Raw genomic sequence first — 19,592 nt, forward strand, 5'->3', positions numbered from 1 at the left:
TTATTAAGATTGAAGTACTTTGCAAGCAAAATCTTTTTTTTTTTTTTTTTGATAAGTAATTTAAAATTCAATAAAAAGCGCAGAGGGGCGCAACCCTAATACACGGGAAGTATACAAGAGAGCCCCTAAACAGGAGGAACAACTAATAAATTAAGAAAGTCTACAAAAGTAGAAACACCTAGGTGGCAAAGATGGGGAGCTATCCATAGATATAGCGTGTTAAGAAGACGCTTCCTTAAAACTACCATTACAGTCTCGACATCTTTAAAAAGCCTCGCATTCCACTCCCTCCAAATGCTCCACAAAACACAGTGAGGAACTAAACGCCAAACATTTTTTGCTAGGCCATGCCCTCGAAAAGCACCCCAAGTAGTCAACAAACCCATCACCGATTGTGGCATGACCCATTCAACTCCAAATAAAGAAAACATAAAACTCCAAAGCTCACGGGCGGTGTCGCACTGAAGTAACAGATGATCAATAGACTCCCCCTTCTTTTTACACATACAACACCACTCAATAACCACAATATTCCTCTTTCGTAGATTGTCATGAGTCAAAATTTTTCCTAAAGCTGCAGTCCATACAAAGAACGCCACCCTTGTCGGAGCCTTAGCACACCATATCTTCTTCCACGGGAATGATGGACCTTCTTTCCGACTAAGTGCTTCATAATATGACCTTACTTCAAAATAGCTCCTTGTAGAGAGGTTCCAAACTAACTTGTCACCCTCTCCTTGTCGAATCGGAGTGGAGTACAACCGCTCAAAGAAAGAGAGCACCATCTCCAACTCCCAGTCCTGTAATTGCCGCGTAAAGAAAACATTCCAATGAATATTGCCATTATGAACAGCCATATTATCTACCACCATAGCCGCTTTGTTCCTCACAAGACTATACAGAACTGGAAAACAAAGCTTCAAAGAATTCTCCCCACACCACCGATCATGCCAGAAACTGATATATGATCCATCCCCTACCACAAACCGAACATAATTGCAAAACTTCTCCCACCCTTTCCTAATATATTTCCAAACCCCTACACCATAGGAACCCGACACCTCAATAGAGCACCACCCACCCTTTATGCTCCCAAATTTGGCGTCAATCACCAAACGCCATAGAGCCTCTCTCTCCCTACCATATCTCCACAACCATTTACCTAAAAGAGCTTGGTTAAACAGGGAAAGGTTGTGAACTCCCAACCCACCTGAATGCAACGGAGTACAAATCCTGTTCCATTTCACTAAATGAAATTTGGCCTCATCCCCTATGCCACCCCATAGGAAATCCCTCTGGATTTTTTCAAGACGATTAGCCACCCTCAAAGGAATAGGGAACAGCGACAAGAGATACGTGGGGATATTGGACAGCGTGCTCTTAATAAGAGTCAACCGACCGCCCTTTGACAAATACATACGCTTCCAACCAGCCAGTTTCCTTTCCATTTTCTCAATCACCCCTTTCCAAGTAAGAACAGACTTGTAAGAGGCACCCAAAGGCATACCCAAATATGTCATAGGCAGCGATCCAACCCTACAACCCATAAGTTGGGCCAACCCTTCAACATCCTCCACCTCACCAATAGGAACAATTTCTGACTTTCCTAAATTAATCCTTAATCCCGAAACTGCCTCAAAACAAAGAAAAATGCACCTCAGATGTCGAATTTGTTCTTCTTGCGCTCCACAAAAAATCAACGTATCATCAGCAAACAATAAATGATTCACTACTATTGCCTCTGACTCACTATGTCCCACAGTAAAGCCTGTCATCGAACCCTGCTCCATCGCAGCAGCCAGCATCCGACTCAAAGCCTCCATAACCACCACAAATAATAAAGGCGACAGAGGATCACCTTGTCGCAACCCGCGAGAGCTAGTAAAGAAACCCGTCGGAGTTCCATTGACAAGGATGGAGAATCTCACCGTAGAGATACAAAAACGAATCCAAGCTCTCCATTTCTCCCCAAAGCCACAACGTTGTAATAAGTAAAGTAAGAAGTCCCAATTCACATGATCATAGGCCTTTTCCAGATCCAGCTTACACAACAACCTAGAATCCCCTGAACGGATTTGACTATCCACACATTCATTAGCAATAAGCACTGAATCCAAGATTTGTCGACCACCAATGAACGCATTTTGGGTGTTTGAAATAATCTTACCCAACACTGATTTAAACCTGTTCGCAAGGACTTTGGAAATAATCTTGTAAATTCCCCCAATAAGACTGATAGGCCGAAAATCACTCACATCCACAGCATCATTCTTCTTTGGAATCAGAGAGACAAAAGTAGCATTGAAACTCTTTTCAAACTTGCCTCGAGAGTGAAAATCTTCAAAGCTGATCAAAAGATTTTCAGGAATCAGTTTATAATGTGCGTAGTTAAAATGCGAAGGTTAAGTTGGATGAGTGTAAAATACTTGGAAAGAAAAAATAAGGAATGAAATTATATGCATAAGGGCGAGGTGAGAGGACGGTCCTTAATAAGAGAAAGCGAGTTAGTAGAAAAATAGAGAAGTAGAAATATTCTAATTGTTTGATTACTTGATTATAGTGCCATAAGGCTACATTGGTTAAATAGGAAAAACCTAGAACCTAATATGGAAAGGAATAATAAAATATTACAATAAAATCATAATCAAATTAGGGAGAGAAATCAAGGAGAGAATCTTTCCATCTTCAACACTCCCCCTCAAGCTGAGTCATAGATGTCTCGTATGCTCAGCTTGCATAAAAACCTAAATGAAAAACACTACTAGACACTCCTTTTGTCAAAGATATTTGCAAGTTTTCTCCATTCACAAGTTGTTCTCTTGTCTTCACATATGGTGTCTAGATAATATCTTCTGACGGGCCCCTTAGACTTATTGTAGGAAGGCCACAAAATCTCCAACAAGTCTCCCGGCATCTTGAGCCTCGTGCATGGAGAGTTGTATTCTCACTATGGGAGGTCACCTGACTCTCTATTCCCATTTTCGGTGATCGGAGATGCGCCCTAAATTTCAATAGGCCAACTATAGGCCAAAATCAAAACAAACTATGGGCTAAAATGGACATAAGTTTTAAACAATACTACAAATGCCAAAAAAGATGGGCCAACTATGGGCCAAAATAAAAGTTAATTATGGGCAGAAATGGGCATGGGTTTTAAACAATACCACAAAGGCTGAAGACATTGAGCCAACAAATTGCCAAAAATTGGTCTGGGTCAACAAAGGAACAACAAGAAACCAAATAACTCGGCCAACAAAGGGCCAAAAATATGGGCAGCTTGCCTGCTTTTGAATTTTTATTTTTTTTTCTCGACTTTTTTTTTTTTGATAAGTAATTGCAATTTATAAAAATAAACGCAGAAGGGCGCAACTCTTATACACGGGAAGTATACAAGATAACCCCTAAAAGGGACGAACAGAGAATAATTTTAAAAAGTCTACATAAGTAAAAACATTCAAGCTATGATGGGACGCAATCCAAATATACAATGTATTAAGCAACCGCTTTCGTAGCTCCACCATAGATGTCTCTACATCTTCAAAGAGCCGTGCATTCCGCTCCTTCCAAATACACCACAATAAGCACAGAGGAGCTAACCGCCGAGCTTCTTTAGCACGACCATACCCAATCGCCGCCCCCAACTATTCAACAACTCCAACACCGTTCGTCGCATAACCCACTCTACCCCAAATAAAATAAGAATGTAGCTCCAAAGATCCCCGGTGATTTCGCAGTGAAGCAACAAATGATCAATAGACTCCCCACTCTTCTTACACAAACAACGCCACTCCATCACTATAACATTCCTCTTACGCAAGTTATCATGCGTCAATATTTTGCCCAAAACTGCTGACCATACAAAGAAAGCCACCATTGTTGGAGCCTTAACACGCCATATATTCTTCCAGGGAAAAGATGGAAAAGATGGGCCATCTTTCCTAATAAACTCTTCATAGAAAGATCTCGACTTCTTTTCTTTTTGTTTTTCTTCTTTTTTACTTTTCTTTTCTTTTGTTTTCTTTTTTCTCTTTTCTCACGCTTTAGGTAAGCTACACAACCTGTATAATAAAAACATAGCAACCGCACAGACCAAAGTCTACTTCGGAGAGATCTTTGTTGGACTACCTACAAATTTGCAATGCAAAGTGTAATTCTTGAGCCTTTAAGATCTGAACACTTACGGAAACGACGGAGGCTTGGTGGTTGGACAGTTGGCCAAGGTGTGGTTGGGTGCGGCAAAACGTTGCTGTCTGGGGTGAGATCCGCCGGAAAAAAAGCTCGTGAAGCAGGAGGTTGAGAGAGACAACTCAGACGAGGCCGGTGGAGAAGTCTCTAGAGGAAATTTCATCAATAGGATGCCGAAGAGTACGCTGGAGATCGTGCTAAGGGAAGCCCATCCGGATTTTTTCCCTTTTTTTTTTTTTTCTTTTTTTCAAGAATCCCCAACGATCTACATTGCAAAAGGAATTCTACAGCAAAGTCTACAATATGTCAAAAGAGGATGCTTTTCCCATAACCAAAGAATCCTACAATATGTTCAAAACAGAGACACGGTAGGCAAGATAATGTACTCTCACATATCGTTTTGCCCTCTGATATTGTGTGAAAATCAGAGACTAAACAATAAGAGAAGAAAAATGAAGAAAATCAAAATCAACAGGATCGAATGTTGGCGTTAGCCTATAGCTCTAATACCATGTAGAAAAATAGAGAAGTAGAAATATTCTAATTTTTTGATTACTTGATTATAGTGCTATACGGCTACATTGGTTAAATAGGAAAAACCTAGAACCTTATATGAAAAGGAATAATCAAATTAGGGAGAGAAATCAGGGAGAGAATCTTTCCATCTTCAACAAAGTTGTCCAAGATGTTGAAAATGGAAACTACCGATATGCTATGATTGGATCCTCCTTGATTTATTCCAATTATTATTATGATCGTAATATGTCATTATTTCTTTCCATAATAGTCCGTATGTCTCTTTTATTTAAACCTATGCAATTGTATGGAACTATATAGAAGAATAAGACAGTTCTCTTCTTCTTTCGATTACTTCTCGCTTTTCGTCCTTTCTTCAATTATTCTAACTTGGTTTCAAAGTAATCTGTTCCTCTTCTTTTTATTTCGTTTTCCTGTTTCGCATTTGTGTCGCTTGCCGTAGCTATAGAATTTTTTGGGTCTTCGGCCACCATCATCGCTTCAAAACGTCTAAAGTCTTGTTTCATGTGGGTCTGTGCCAACGAGCTTTCCGCATTGCTCTGTGCCAGTAGCGCCTTGGGCCATCGGCACCTCTTTTTAGGATTGACTATCATCATCCTGATCGGTTTGGGTGGACGATAGCCTATTATATAAGGGTGAGAAGGCTCGATGGCGAGTTCTAAGGTGTTTTCTAGAGAAATCGTTGTGTTCTATCTGTGGCAGTCAATTTTTCCAACGGCTCTGTGTAATGTCAGTGGAGGAGAGACCAAACGACATGTCGTTGGGTATGAAGACTCACACAAGAGGTCGTATAACCATGAACAAAACAACACATCGTACAAAATGGACCCAAACGACAGGTTGTTGAACCAAAGGCGAATTGGTTAGGCCAACTGAGGTGGGTTGGGCCCTGAAACCAACTTGAACCAGTTAAATATGGGCTAAAACCCCATGAACCGGGTTGAACCAGACTGAAAAGGGCTTGAAGCGGTTTGAAACAGCTGAGACTTCTTTGTAACCAGACTGAACCAGGTTGAACCGGTTCAGAAAGGCCTGATCTGGGTTGAACCGGCCTGAAAAAGCCATGAACTGGTTTGAACCGGATTGGTAACAGGGCCAGATTGACACACGTGTGGCGCGTGAGATGTACTGTGGCACGTGAGATGACATGCTGATTAAGCATCCAGGCCTGTTGGCGCATGGTGGGGTGTTGTCTCCGCGTGAATCGATCTCCTAGAGCGTGGAGTGCGTGGAAGCACGTAGAAACTCCAATAGCGTGTGGAAGTGCGTGCAATGTCGAAAAGGGCTCTAACTGCACAAATCCACCGATCTTGGTCTGACAAACCACTTTCAATGGTTGTTTGGACAAAGAGTCACGGTGGCAACGAGTGAGGCATGTGAAGATTATGTCGGTGGCGCATGCGGTGGCCAATGGTGACAAGTCTTCCACATATCGATAGATTTGTACCTTAAAGACCTGATTCTAGTTTTAGATTCCTAGAATTTTGTCAAAGGAAGGCTGAGAAGAGATAGGCAGCGCAAGCGGGGGCATGTGGCGGCGTGTGGACGATCTGAACAACGAGATTGTTAAAAGAGAACGCCAGGAAACATCAAAGACGTTTGTTGAAGGCCACAAAAAAGTGGCTCTGATACCATGTTTAATACATTGAAAAATAAAATATAAAAGAGAAAGAGGAGCAGAAGAGCCGAAGCGGAGAGACACGTATGGACTACATCTTGTATATTGAAGTATATTAAATCATGTTACATAGCTCTCTATTTATAGAGAGAGAATGAGAAGTGGGCAAGAAACCATAGACTAAACCCTCAAATACATAAGGAAATAAATCAACCTAGAAAATAATATCAAATATTCTAACACGCCCTTGGTGTGCGATATTCACCACTTCCCATCCCAGTGTCCAACATGGTCCGCCAGGAAGATCCACCTTTCAAAGAACACTCCTGCTCATTCTTTGGCACAATGGGACTAGGTATCCAACATTTTTGGCAATATCACTCATGATATGCTTGTATACCCTACCTCCCCCTGTACCCCATGAGTGACTTTTGTATACTAATACCCCTTGGGTGTCTGATGACTTATGAAACCTGTTTTAATTTTCCTGTTTTCTTCAATGAAGTTATTACTGCAGAAATGCATAGACCTAAAGGAAATTAAAGGGAATAAAGAAAATAAACACAAAAGATTTACGTGGTTCAGTCTATGATCTACATCTACAAAACCAACAAAGGCCAAAAGATTGGGCCAACAATTAATGGCTTAGAAGAAAAAATTATATTAAATAAAATTGAGGTTCCACCCAAAATTAGAAAGAATGTTCTAAAAAAACAATGGAAATGAATCATGCAGTGATGTAATGGATCATATGATAATTGCTTTTCAACATTGGAAGAATCACAACTAAGAAGTGATCATTTGCAGCAAAACCTTGTTGAAGAAATCGAATCAGCTTATTGAGAAGCAATGGTCCCGCAAAACCAATACAATCATTAAGCACCTAGCAATATGCCAATACAATTTCAATTAATTGAAATCTGCCAAAAAATATTATGTAAAGTTATTTAAACAACCCAAAAAGAACAAAACTATGTGCTACATGTCTTACTTCCCTATCTTAAAGAGACAGAGCAGGAATTAGAGGCAGCATTATCAAAATAAAAACTAAACCATCTACAAAATTAGAAATACCTTTAACAAACCTAGGCGAACATATGGCCACCCATATGCACAACAGATTGCTCTAAACAATGAGGGATTAGAGCGATTACTAATCCACTGATCTCGCCAACAGCTTAACAATGTATTATGACAGGAAGATGGATCCATATCAGCAGGTAGCCTAAGCAAATCTTCAAAGTCCAGCTGCTTTATCACACCACGATTCAACACAGAAGTGATAGATTTAAATGTCATAAGATCCCAGTAGCTCTGTGTGTTTCCCTTTGACAATCAAATTACAATTGGTATGAATTTGTCAGCTTCTGGGAAAAGGACGGAGAAGACTTAAAATAGACAGCATTCAAGAGTAGTAGTCTTGTTAGGATTATAAGCCTCAATTCCTATGATTTATATGCAATGATTACATAAATGAAATTGTGCTCTTCATGGTAAAGGATTCCTCTAGAAAGTAAAGAGTGACATTATACTCTTTATTAGAAAAGAAAAGAAAAGGAAAAAAAAAAAAAAAAAAAGATGAAGAAGAAAAAGAAAAGGCAGTTAACTGTTGTTGTTGATGACATCACTGTTTACCAGTTAGTAAATTATAAGGTAGTTGAGAACTAACCAAACAGCAAGCATTTCACTAATTTTTCTCGTAAGGAAAGTTTATTACAGCTGCCAGGCGTCGGTCAAACTGGATATAAGCTTGATTAGGCATGCCATGTAAGGCCATGTCCTAACTGACCTGCTAATCATTATGAAGTCACGCTACTCTGATAGGGGCTAAATCCCCAGATTCACATAGCGGCATTTTCTTCTAATGAAATTATAGAAAGCTTCTAAATTATAAATACAAGAATAGAGTGGGACGTTATCTTTGTTAAAATATTAATTAAACGATTAAATTCATCATTTCCTATAAGCTTAAGCTTTTCGGATAAATGGTGATTTAGCATGGTATCAAAGCAGAACTCCTGAATTCAAACACTAACTCCATAGTTTATCCACATTTCAATTAAATATTTCACATATTGGGCCTCACTTGTTAAGAAAGAGTTTGAGTTTACACGTGAGAGAGAGTGTTAAAGTATTAATTAAAATAATTAAATTCACCATTTAATATCTTTTTTTTTTATAAGTAATTTCAAATTCAATAAAAAAGCGCAGAGGGGCGCAACCCTAATAAACGGGAAGTATACAAAAGTGCCCCTAAACGGGAGGAACAACTAATAAATTTAGAAAGTCTACAAAAGTAGAAACACCTAGGTGGCAAAGACGGGACGCTATCCAAAGATATAGCGTGTTAAGCACACGCTTCCTTAACACTACCATTACAGTCTCGACATCTTCAAAAAGCCTCACATTCCGCTCTCGCCAAATGCTCCACAAAACACAATAAGGAACTAACCGCCAAACTTTTTTAGCTAGGCCATGCCCAAAAAATGCACCCCATGTAGTCAACAATTCCAACACCGTTTGTGGCATGACCCACTCAACTCCAAATAAAGAAAACATAAAGCTCCAAAGCTCACGGGCGGTGTCGCAATGAAGTAACAGATGGTCAATAGACTCCCCCTTCTTTTTACACATACAACACCACTCAATAACCACAATATTCCTCTTTCGCAGATTGTCATGGGTCAATATTTTTCCTAAAGCTGCAGACCATACAAAGAACGCCACCCTTGTCGGAGCCTTAGCACACCATATATTCTTCCACTGGAATGATGGGCCTTCTTTCCTACTGAGCACTTTATAATATGACCTTACTTCAAAATAGCCCCTTGTAGAGAGGTTCCAAACTAACTTGTCACCCTCTCCTTGTCGAATCGAAGTGGAGTACAACCGCTCGAAGAAGGAAAGCACCATCTCCATCTCCCAGTCCTGGAGTTGCCGCGTAAAGAGAACATTACAATGGATATTTCCATTATGAACAGCCAAATTATCCACCACCATTGCAGCTTTGTTCCTCACAATACTATACAGAACTGGATAACAGTGCTTCAAAGATCTCTCCCCACACCACCAATCATGCCAGAAATTGATATGTGACCCATCCCCTACCACAAACCGAACATAATTGCAAAACTTCTCCCTGATATATTTCCAAACCCCCACTCCATAGGAACCCAACACCTCAATAGAACACCACCCACCCTTTAGGCTCCCAAATTTGGCGTCAATCACCAAACGCCATAAAGCCTCTCTCTCCCTACCATATCTCCACAACCATTTACCCAGAAGAGCTTGATTAAACTGGGTGAGGTTGTGAACTCCCAACCCACCTGAATGCAACGGAGTACAAATCCTGTTCCATTTCACTAAATGAAATTTGGCCTCATCCCCTATGCCACCCCATAAGAAATCCCTCTGGATTTTTTCAAAACGATTAGCCACCCTCAAAGGAATAGGGAACAACGACAGGAGATACGTGGGGAAATTGGACAGCGTGCTCTTAATAAGATTCAACCGCCCGCCCTTTGACAAATACATACGCTTCCATCCAGCCAACTTCCTTTCCATTTTCTCAACTACCCCTTTCCAAGTAGATACGGACTTGTAAAAGGCACCCAAAGGCATACCCAAGTAAGTCATAGGCAAAGAACCAACCCGACAACCCCAAAAGCTGAGCCAACCCTTCAACATCCTCCACCTCACCAATAGGAACAATTTCTGATTTTCCTAGATTGATCCTTAAGCCCGATGCTACCTCAAAGCAAAGAAAGATGCACCTCAGATGCGAATTTGTTCTTCTTACGCCCCACAAAAAATTAACGTATCATCAGCAAACAATAAATGATTCACTACTATTGCCTCTAACTCTCTATGTCCCACTGCAAAACCAGTCATCGAACCCTACTCCAACGCAACAACCAGCATCTGGCTCAAAGCCTTCATAACCACCACAAATAATAAAGGTGGCAGAGGATCACCTTGTCGCAACCCGCGAGAGCTGGTAAAGAAACCCGACGGAGTTCCATTGACAAGGATGAAGAATCTCACCATAGAGATGCAAAAACGAATCCAAGCCCTCCATTTCTCCCCAAAGCCACAACGTTGTAGTAAGTAAAGCAAGAAGTCCCAATTCACATGATCATAGGCCTTTTCCAAATCCAACTTACACAGCAACCCAGAATCCCCCGAACGAATTTGACTATCCACACATTCATTAGCAATAAGCACTGAATCCAAGATTTGTCGACCACCTATGAACGCATTTTGGGTGTTTGAAATAATCTTACCCAAAACTGATTTAAACCTGTTCGCAAGGACTTTGGAAATAATCTTGTAAATTCCCCCAATAAGACTGATAGGCCGAAAGTCTCTCACATCCAAGACATCATTTTTCTTTGGAATCAGAGAGACAAAAGTAGCATTGAAGCTCTTTTCAAACTTGCCTCGAGAGTGAAAATTTGCAAATCTTGTACTTTTCTCTCTCTTGGAGTTTGTTCTTTCAAACTACTCCGTACACAACCTTCAACCACAAAGAAGTCTACTAGTAGGTCGGTAAGGAGATGCACTAGTAGAAGATTAGACGGGAGTTTGAGCAAAGACACGCGGGGAGTGGGTCATCCTACAGATGGTCTGATTATTTTACAAGGGATTGTAAGTTTACTTTGTTAGTAGTCTAGTCTTCTAAATTATGGTGATTCCCTGGGTTTGGCTGCCACGGAGTAGTTTTTATTTTTGATGTGTTCAAAGGGTTTCCACTTCGTCAACAAAATCTTTGTGTTGATCTGTGATTGATTTATCTCTAATGGTGGTTTGAGTTATTATCACTGCAATAATTTTATTTTGATATACATTTATATATATTGCTACATATGTGATTGTGTGGTTGATTTGGGTTGGATCGAAAAAAAACTAGTTAAGGAAGCATTTGGAACTAGGAAGAAATTTCAAGGAAAAACAAAAGGAACTTATAAAAGATGTTTGAGAATCACCTTATGGAAGACTAAGGAAACACAAAGAAGCAAGATCTTGGAATAGTGAAAACAAGTTTCCCATGAATTTCCGGAAGGATTCCAATCAAATTAATAAAGTTCCCCATATGCCTTTAAGTGCTTCCTGAAGTGTTGGCTAGAAATTTCCCCATAGACATACATATCCATTTTGGAAACATGCTTGATGGGAAATACATTTTCCTAGTAGGACAATGTTCTTTAGCAACCAATGCCCAGCTACGAAGCTTAAAAGGTTAGAACTGAAATAAAATCTTCAGGAATGGGTGTACATAGGAATTGCTTTGGAAAATAGCTTTCCCAATGGATAATTACATATAACTTCTTACCTTGGTTGAATTTTATCACCAAATATATTGAAAAATAGAGAATATAAGCAACTAAATAATTTGACAAAATGAAAAGAAAATCCATGGAGATAAATTTAGATGATCGCATAATACTTACAGAATCCCTATGACCATCTTCCTCAAGGTCAATGTCAGTGGGCATAAGTGACTCTTCCAATGAACTACAATTTGGCAAGACAGTATCGTCAATGGATCTCATTAATACGATATTGATTAGGACAAAGTGTTACATCCTCTCCACATAAAGTACACTTAGAAGTCCAATGAGTAAATAATATAGCATAAAATGCTTGCTATAATAACTTTACCACCATATTGTTGATAATTAAAGTAAAATGGAATCACAGCCCACCACAAAATTATATGCTAAGAATTGTAACCTACCGCAATTACTAGATCAATTTGGATATTCAAGTTTTTAGTGGGGGAATTGCCCTCATATATGCAAATCTCCTATATCGCTTTATTATCAAGTGTAGAACCCAAAACCTTCTACTTTTCTTAAATGATAGTGCAACACCATGTTAAGCAATGTCTTGAAAGGCCACTACATTATCAACTACAAGAGGGGGAGTTATTGGTTTACGCAAGCGTAGAAGAAATATTCTGGTGGCATCAATTGAGCCATTATATGGTAAATAACTGCAGAACAAAAGAAAGCATGTACTTTTTTTCTTTTTTTTTAAGAGGGGGGCAGGCTGCTGGCCTCATGTTATTCGGCCAAGTGATATTAATTATGAAGCAAGAATGAAATCTTGTCCCAGAAAAAATAATAAAATAGTTACTGTTTTTCTATCCCCTTTTTTTGGGGGGGAGAGAGAAAATGGTAACCATACTCTTAAAATTGGAAAGAAACCTCATAATCCGTTGTTCTCCTTTAAATACTCTTCTTGGTCATAAGCTTTCTTGTATTCATAACAGGGTATTTTACAAAAATTATCCAGAGACATAAATTTTTTTCCAAAGCCAATACCAATCATAATGCCACCTGAATTCTCCTTAATAATTTTCTAGATGTGACTATGATCCAGAAAGAACAGGATTAGAAAAGAATAATTAACCCAGATAATACCTGCTCTTGGAAGATGTCTGCTTTATTCTGATAATGTTAATGGATATGCCAAACACGATATCCATCAAAACAGCACAGCTTTCTTTAAGACATCTCAAAATCTGTCAAATTAAACTTGTAATGAATTGTGATTCCATCTAGCAAAAACTTTCAGATACCACATGATTTTACAGTACCTAAGCAATTCAGAATTTAGTACAATGTGCCAAAGAGTTGGAAAGACTTTAAAAGGTCCCCAAGATGAGGAATTTTAATCACAACCTAAAAGGCTTTCGGGCTAAAAGATATCATCTTCCAAGTACTCTTAAGATTGTATAAAAACCTCATTAATAAGAACTTAAGTAATCTCATCACCTATTTGGCATCATTATAGTGTTTCAGTTTTTAGAGCGGTCATATTAAGCCTGTATAGACTCTCTGGTTTGGAGGAGTTGTCAGACAACGGAGTGTATTTAGTTACCTGTACACACAGTCAAGCTACTTTTTTAAGATCATTATTCAGCTACATCTCTATCTCATTTAGCCCCTTCTTATCTATTTCGTTATCTCTATCTCGTTTTATTCAGCTACATCTCTATCTCATATATATATATATATATAAATATAGATAGATATAGGACATTGAAAAAATATGAAGAGGTAAGTTCTAGTTGCAACCGTCCCACATCTGGTCATCCAGACACCTTTTTCTTTTCATGAAAAGTAAAAACCAATGAAGCATTTTACAACAATAAAACCATCCCAGGTGTTAAAGTTTTAAAGAACTGATTTAAGCCTTCTTCACCACAGAAGATAACTTAGCGTGTATGTTTGTGACCATGCTATGCAACTATTGAGATCTGGATTATGTGGAGTGAAGCAAATAAAACAGGCAAATAGGAATAGGCAATGTAATGTCCATCCAGAAATGGAAAATTTACCAACAGAAAAAACCACGGCAGACAACAGAACATGGCAAGAAGAAATTTCTAAGAGAGAAATAGTACCTCCAACGAAGAAAATGTTGCTAGCAAGTAAAGGATGCCCAATAGTGGTTTTACAATCCACCAGAAACAAAGCACCAAGTTGCAAAACATGAACTGATAGTTGGCCGACCTTGAAAAGAGTATGATAGTTGCCTACATATTTGTAAAAGCAAAAACTAAGAACACGTACATAAAGTTAATATAAAAAATTAAATTAAAAACAATGTACCCAAAGACTAGAAGTTGAAAAGCTTACCCAGACTGCAAACTGAGAACATCTGAAAACCCATTCATGATGAACAATAAAATCTCCATGAAGTGCTTTCTTTAAAAGCAAAACAACGTCCAAAAAAGACAAACACGCTCCAAAAGCAGGAAAATAATGCAGGAAGAACTTTTCTAGTACATTTATCTGCATAATCTTCTGAAAGTTTAGTGTACCTAACAACTTCTTCACATGAAATTTGAAAAAAAAAATACACCGACACAAACAACAGAACACCCAACTTCCTATGTAAATTAGAATCAAATAAGAAACCAGAAACCATGCTCTACACAGTTCAGAAGTAAATAAAGAAGCTTGATAGATATCATATTGTTTATGCGTATACCACTGATTTCAAAGAATCCCTTTTAGGATACACGAGCCAAAAGCCAAAAATACTACAAACACTAAAGATAACAGGACACTAGTTATGACATATGCAGATGATTAGAAATTTAGAATGCATAACAGTGTAAAGAATAAAATGAATAAATTCTTGTGTACACAGTGAATGAGTTCTATTTTATGCATTATAATATTAGTTTATTGAACTTATTGATTATATTCTTTTTACGAGTCAAACAAGTGGAAAAGAAAAACATCAATTCGAAGATCAAGCCAGACTTTCAGCAAACTGACAGTACAATAGGTGGAAAGTGCAATATAGGACTGTCTGCAAAAGTTAAGGTGGGAAAAGAAAAAGAAATACGTAATAATGTTTTCTAATTAATAAATGGAAGCCCATAGACCTCTAGTGGATTTTAGAGGGAAAAAGATCTAAAGGCAAATCAACTGATGATATCACAGATTGGTTGAAGACATGAAAACGTTTTGCAGATTTCATCATTGTCAAGTTTGAGCTCATATCTTTATGTGCTAAATGTGATAGACCAAATTTCAAATTCAATATGAGATTTCTTGTTCGTCAAGGAACAAGAAATTATTTATCAATAAAATAGAAAAAGTTAGAACCATAAGTTGAACTTCCTATTCATTGAGAAAGACAAATTTAAAAAATCATCCAGTGGCTAAAGGTAAATATGATGTAAATTGATCAATTTATCAATAGTTACAAGCGTTAAAAAGAAAGGTCTTTTCAGTAAGAAAGCAATTCCTAGGGGAAGAAACATTAACATGGACAAATAGAAAATGTGTTCTATTCTCTTTCCATGTGTGTGCATGTGAGTGTGTTTTATGCATAGAAGTTCACAAGAAGAGTTCACAAAGAAATCATTGAGATCTGAGGCAAAGGAGTAAAAAAAGAGAGAGTGTAACCAGTTGACAGTCATCTGGCTTTCCTTGTTCCTTTTCATTTTCTTTAAGCATCTAATCAGAGTCTAGTTCAGACAAAGGAACAAACAAACAAAAATAAATATTGGAAACTTCAACTCAATATAGATTTAGGTTTCCGTGGCCCTCTAAACAACCAAACTGAGAAAATATAACTTAGGACCCACCCTCCAATTTTGTCTGGCACTCCTCTGAGTAATTACGATGACAGAAATCATAACAACAGTCACCAAATTCACTCCAAAACCTAAAACCGTACACGTCATTAAGGAAATGCAATTTGTCAAAACATCAACTATTTTTTGCATCAAAGTAAATTATCACTAATGACTAAGCCCTCGAACTATAAGGATATATGTTGGCGAAACACTCGGATATTCGATTTCCATCCCATACCTGGAAACCAGAAAGGAAAATGTCAATTCATGATCAGAATCTATTCCCTTTTACTTCCAATTTTTTTGTCATATTACGCAATCAATTTCATTTTAAATTATGAAAAATGAAAAACCCAACTAAGCCAGTAATTGCATTAGCCTCAGTATTGCTTAAGTCTAGGTTTCTTTTCAGATTTTTCAGCAACCAAACAGATTAGCAAAGTCTATGACAAAAAAGAGTCCAGATTATTTTGTCTTCATGAATATTAAAGGAAGAAAAGGGTCCAGATATGTTACCACAAATAATTCAGTGAAACACTGATAGAGTGAGAAAATAAAATAATAAATTGATTGCAAAAGTAGAGACCATCAATTCGGTTATTAAGAGAACTGTGGAAAAGAAAGAAAAACAAAACGAAATTATTGAAAATGGAAAATTATCACCCCAACAAGGCATGTCATGGCTTAGGCTGACCTCGGTGAAGCAACTTCTTTTTCTCATGATCCAACACAGTTCAAAAAGAAAAATAGCTTAGGCTCCATTCGCCTTGACGTAAAATGTTTTCAATAGACTTTCGGGGAATGATCTGTTTTCTGTTATTTAGTTTGAGACCCTAAAAATAATTTCATAGTTTTATGTTGCATCGAAAATCTCTATTTCAAGACCAACAAAAACCCACAAAACGTAGGTGGACAATGGTAGTTGTGGTGGCATTGATGGCGGGAGAAGGGCGGGGGCAGTGATGGTGGTGGCAGTGAGGGGAAAAGGGAGGGAAATGATGGTGGCAGCATGAGAAATGGGTGGAGGAAAGTGGTGGTGGCGGCACAAAGGAGTGGCGGGAGAGGGGTAGAGGCCTGGTTCAAAAAAAAAAAAAAATTTGCTAGAATTTTCTGTTTTTCACTACATAATTTTCCATTGATCATTAAAAAAAAAAATTAAATAAAAAATTCCTTCAATGAACAATGTTCAATTGCATCAAAACATGAAAATATCGAAAACATTTCTAGCACACCACGAACGAGCCTTGAAATCTAATTTAAAATGCTTTTTCTCTCGTGCATTTTCTCAGAAACCAAATGCGGGTTTAGCTTTTTTTTCTTTTCTTTATAAGCAGTTTAACAATATCTAAATTGAAAACAGAGTCCAAATATTATGCACAAAAATGATACATCTGCTCCAAATGATAAATCCAGGAACAGTTTCAATGAAAGTAAGGAAGACAAAAATTGTGACAACGCTCTATTTGGCTGCTGAGAAAAGAAAGGACAATAGAACATATTCAAAATTTAAACCCGTTAAAAGCATAAAACTACACTCAACTAAGCATAACATCAAAATTTGGCATTGTGTGATAACAGGCTTGACAGCTGGTCATTTTCTTGGAAAACCAAAAGAACATGTAAATAAACCAACAAAGTTTCAGTTACTTTTCTATTTCTTTTCCTCCAAATTTTCAACTTTTTCCGTTTGGCTGCCCAAGAAAATGAGGGAAAATAAAAGACATTAAGAGGTTCAAACCTTTTTTCAACATTTAGTTCATTTTATTTTCTTTTCTTCAAAATTTTCTCAGCTACGAAACGGAGGTAAAGCTGAGGTTCAATTAGACTCAATATTTCAGAGGTGAAGTTAGTGTGGTCAATTCTCTTTTCTCTTCTTCAAAATTGTCTCGGCTACCAAACAGCTTCACAGAAGAAATAAAGTACAATAATTCTCCGTTATATTTCCAAAAAAAACCTTTCTTCAACACTCAGCTAAATTTTCTCTTCTTTTCCTCAAAAGTTTTCTCGGCTACCAAACGGAGGCAATGAATGAATTAGAGAAAGAAAGGAAGAAAGAGCGACTGTCAGGAACCGAGAAAGGGAATGCGAGAACGTACGGATGGGGAATTAGGGCAAATTAGAGCCGTGAAGTCGTCCATGGATCGTTTGAAGTGTACACTGCAAGGAGCCAAGGTTACAGAGCTTCGGACTCGGCTTCCCTCATGCCCCCCCGTCAATGCTGATTTATACTTCGAGCGAGTTCGTTTTTCAAAAGTCAAGAGGACAAACTTGTATGTTTAACACGTGGCATGGTTATCAAAAACATGGTTATAAAAAAGGGATAATTGCACCGGAGGTCCCTGTGGTATACCATAATTATTTTTCACTCCCTATGGTTTAAAAAGTTCACTGGAGGTCCTCGTGATATGCAATAATTACAAATCGATCCCTGGCGTCAAATTCTGTTAAAATTTTTAACAGATTCCGTCAAATGCCACGTCAGCGCCACGTGTCGCCAATAAGATGGCGACACGTGTCTATCGTAATAAAAAATATAAATTTATTAAAAAATAAATAAAAATACTTATTTTTTTATAAAAAAAATTCAAAAAAAAAAACAAAAAAAAAAAAAGAAGCTGAAGGGGTGGCCCAGCCACCCCTTTGGGGGTGGCCTGGCCGCCCCCAGCCACTGGGGGTGGCCGCGCGCCACCCCCAGTGGCTGCAGGGGGTGGCGCGCGGCCACCCCCAAGGCCCAGGGGGTGGCCTTCGGGCCACCCCTAGATCTACTAAGGGTGGCCCGATGGCCACTGGGGGTGGCCGCGCGCCACCCCAGGTGGCCTCTGGGGGTGGTGCGCGGCCACCCCCAGTGGCCGGGGGTGGCCATCGGGCCACCCTTAGAAGATCTAGGGGTGGCCCGAAGGCCACCCCCAATGGCCTGGGGGTGGCCGAGCGCCACCCCCGGCCACTGGGGGTGGCCGCGCGCCACCGCCGGCGGCCTCTGGGGGTGGCGCGCGGCCACCCCCATGGGCTGTTGGTGGCCTGGCCACCCCTTTTGGGGGTGGCCAGGCCACCCCTTTCCCATTTTTGTTTTTTTCTTTTTTTTTTTGTTTTTGTTTTTTTTTTAAAAAAAATAAGTATTTTTTATTTATTTTTTAATAAATTTATATTATTTTATTAAAATTAGACATGTCAGCGCCACGTGTCACCAATAAGATGACGACACGTGGCGCTGACGTGGCATTTGACGGAATCTGTTAAAAATTTTAACAGAATTTGACGCCAGGGATCGATTTGTAATTATTGCATATCACGAGGACCTCCAGTGAACTTTTTAAACCATAGGGAGTGAAAAATAATTATGGTATACCACAGGGACCTCCGGTGCAATTATCCCTATAAAAAAAGGCAGCCTTACTAAGAAGATGTGAAATTTATTCATTGGTGCTCATAACATTTTTTTTTATTAATTGTTTTAATCATATCCAATGAATAAGCTCCACATCACCTAGTGAGGCTCCCTTTGTAAAAATTTAAGTACATATAGCATTTCTCAATATGGAAAAGAGAGAAACTTCTCTATTACCCAAAAACTCATACATAAAATTAAAATATTAGACTTAATAAGTTTGAACCGTTTAATTAAATATGTTTTTTTAGGATAGACCTATTTAGTTTTATATATATGTTTCGATACAATTCGAACCCGACACACGACATAATGGCAAGTAATTTTTAACATAACATGCAAACTCGACACGAACATAATTAAAAATTGAAGGATTATGGTTGAATTGTTTACTCATTTAATTAAATGGATCGAGTTAAAGTTAACATATATAGTCTTATATCAATATCTCGACACGACTTGAACCCGATACACGAATACAAATTGACAACCCTAGAGGTATTGTCCTGTTTACTACAAGAGAAATGCTAGACATCCCAATTTTTTTTCTCAAATATTGTGTCACAATCCCATGAGATTGTGTCGCATTTCCCCTTACTACAATAAAAGCTGGCAATTTTTGACACAACCCGCAAATCCGACACGAAATTAAAGGGTTATAATTAAGCTTAAAAGGGTTTGGGTCATAAAAATGTTAACTCGTTAGACCTGTTTAATAAAATTGTTATTATAGGGTCAAACAAACTGGTTTGACCAGTGGG

The 19,592-nt window shown here is 38.4% G+C and overlaps 1 protein-coding gene across 1 annotated transcript in view; it reads right to left on the reverse strand.

The window, feature by feature from the left end:
- Positions 1–17,696, reverse strand: part of LOC133862980 (ABC transporter C family member 13) — an 89,803-nt gene extending 72,107 nt beyond the window's left edge. Inside the window, exons 1-9 of the mRNA XM_062298931.1 lie at positions 17,543–17,696; positions 15,644–15,684; positions 15,456–15,543; positions 13,990–14,145; positions 13,755–13,886; positions 12,769–12,869; positions 11,794–11,857; positions 7,415–7,666; positions 7,154–7,223 (exon numbers count right to left, since the gene is read on the reverse strand). Coding sequence (XP_062154915.1) covers positions 7,154–7,223; positions 7,415–7,666; positions 11,794–11,857; positions 12,769–12,869; positions 13,755–13,886; positions 13,990–14,145; positions 15,456–15,543; positions 15,644–15,684; positions 17,543–17,584 — 946 coding nt within the window. The 5' untranslated portion in view covers positions 17,585–17,696. The remainder of the gene's footprint in view (positions 1–7,153; positions 7,224–7,414; positions 7,667–11,793; positions 11,858–12,768; positions 12,870–13,754; positions 13,887–13,989; positions 14,146–15,455; positions 15,544–15,643; positions 15,685–17,542) is intronic.
- Positions 17,697–19,592: the final 1,896 nt, after the last annotated feature.

Source organism: Alnus glutinosa, chromosome 3, assembly GCF_958979055.1.
Source record: "Alnus glutinosa chromosome 3, dhAlnGlut1.1, whole genome shotgun sequence".
Taxonomy (NCBI): domain Eukaryota; kingdom Viridiplantae; phylum Streptophyta; class Magnoliopsida; order Fagales; family Betulaceae; genus Alnus; species Alnus glutinosa.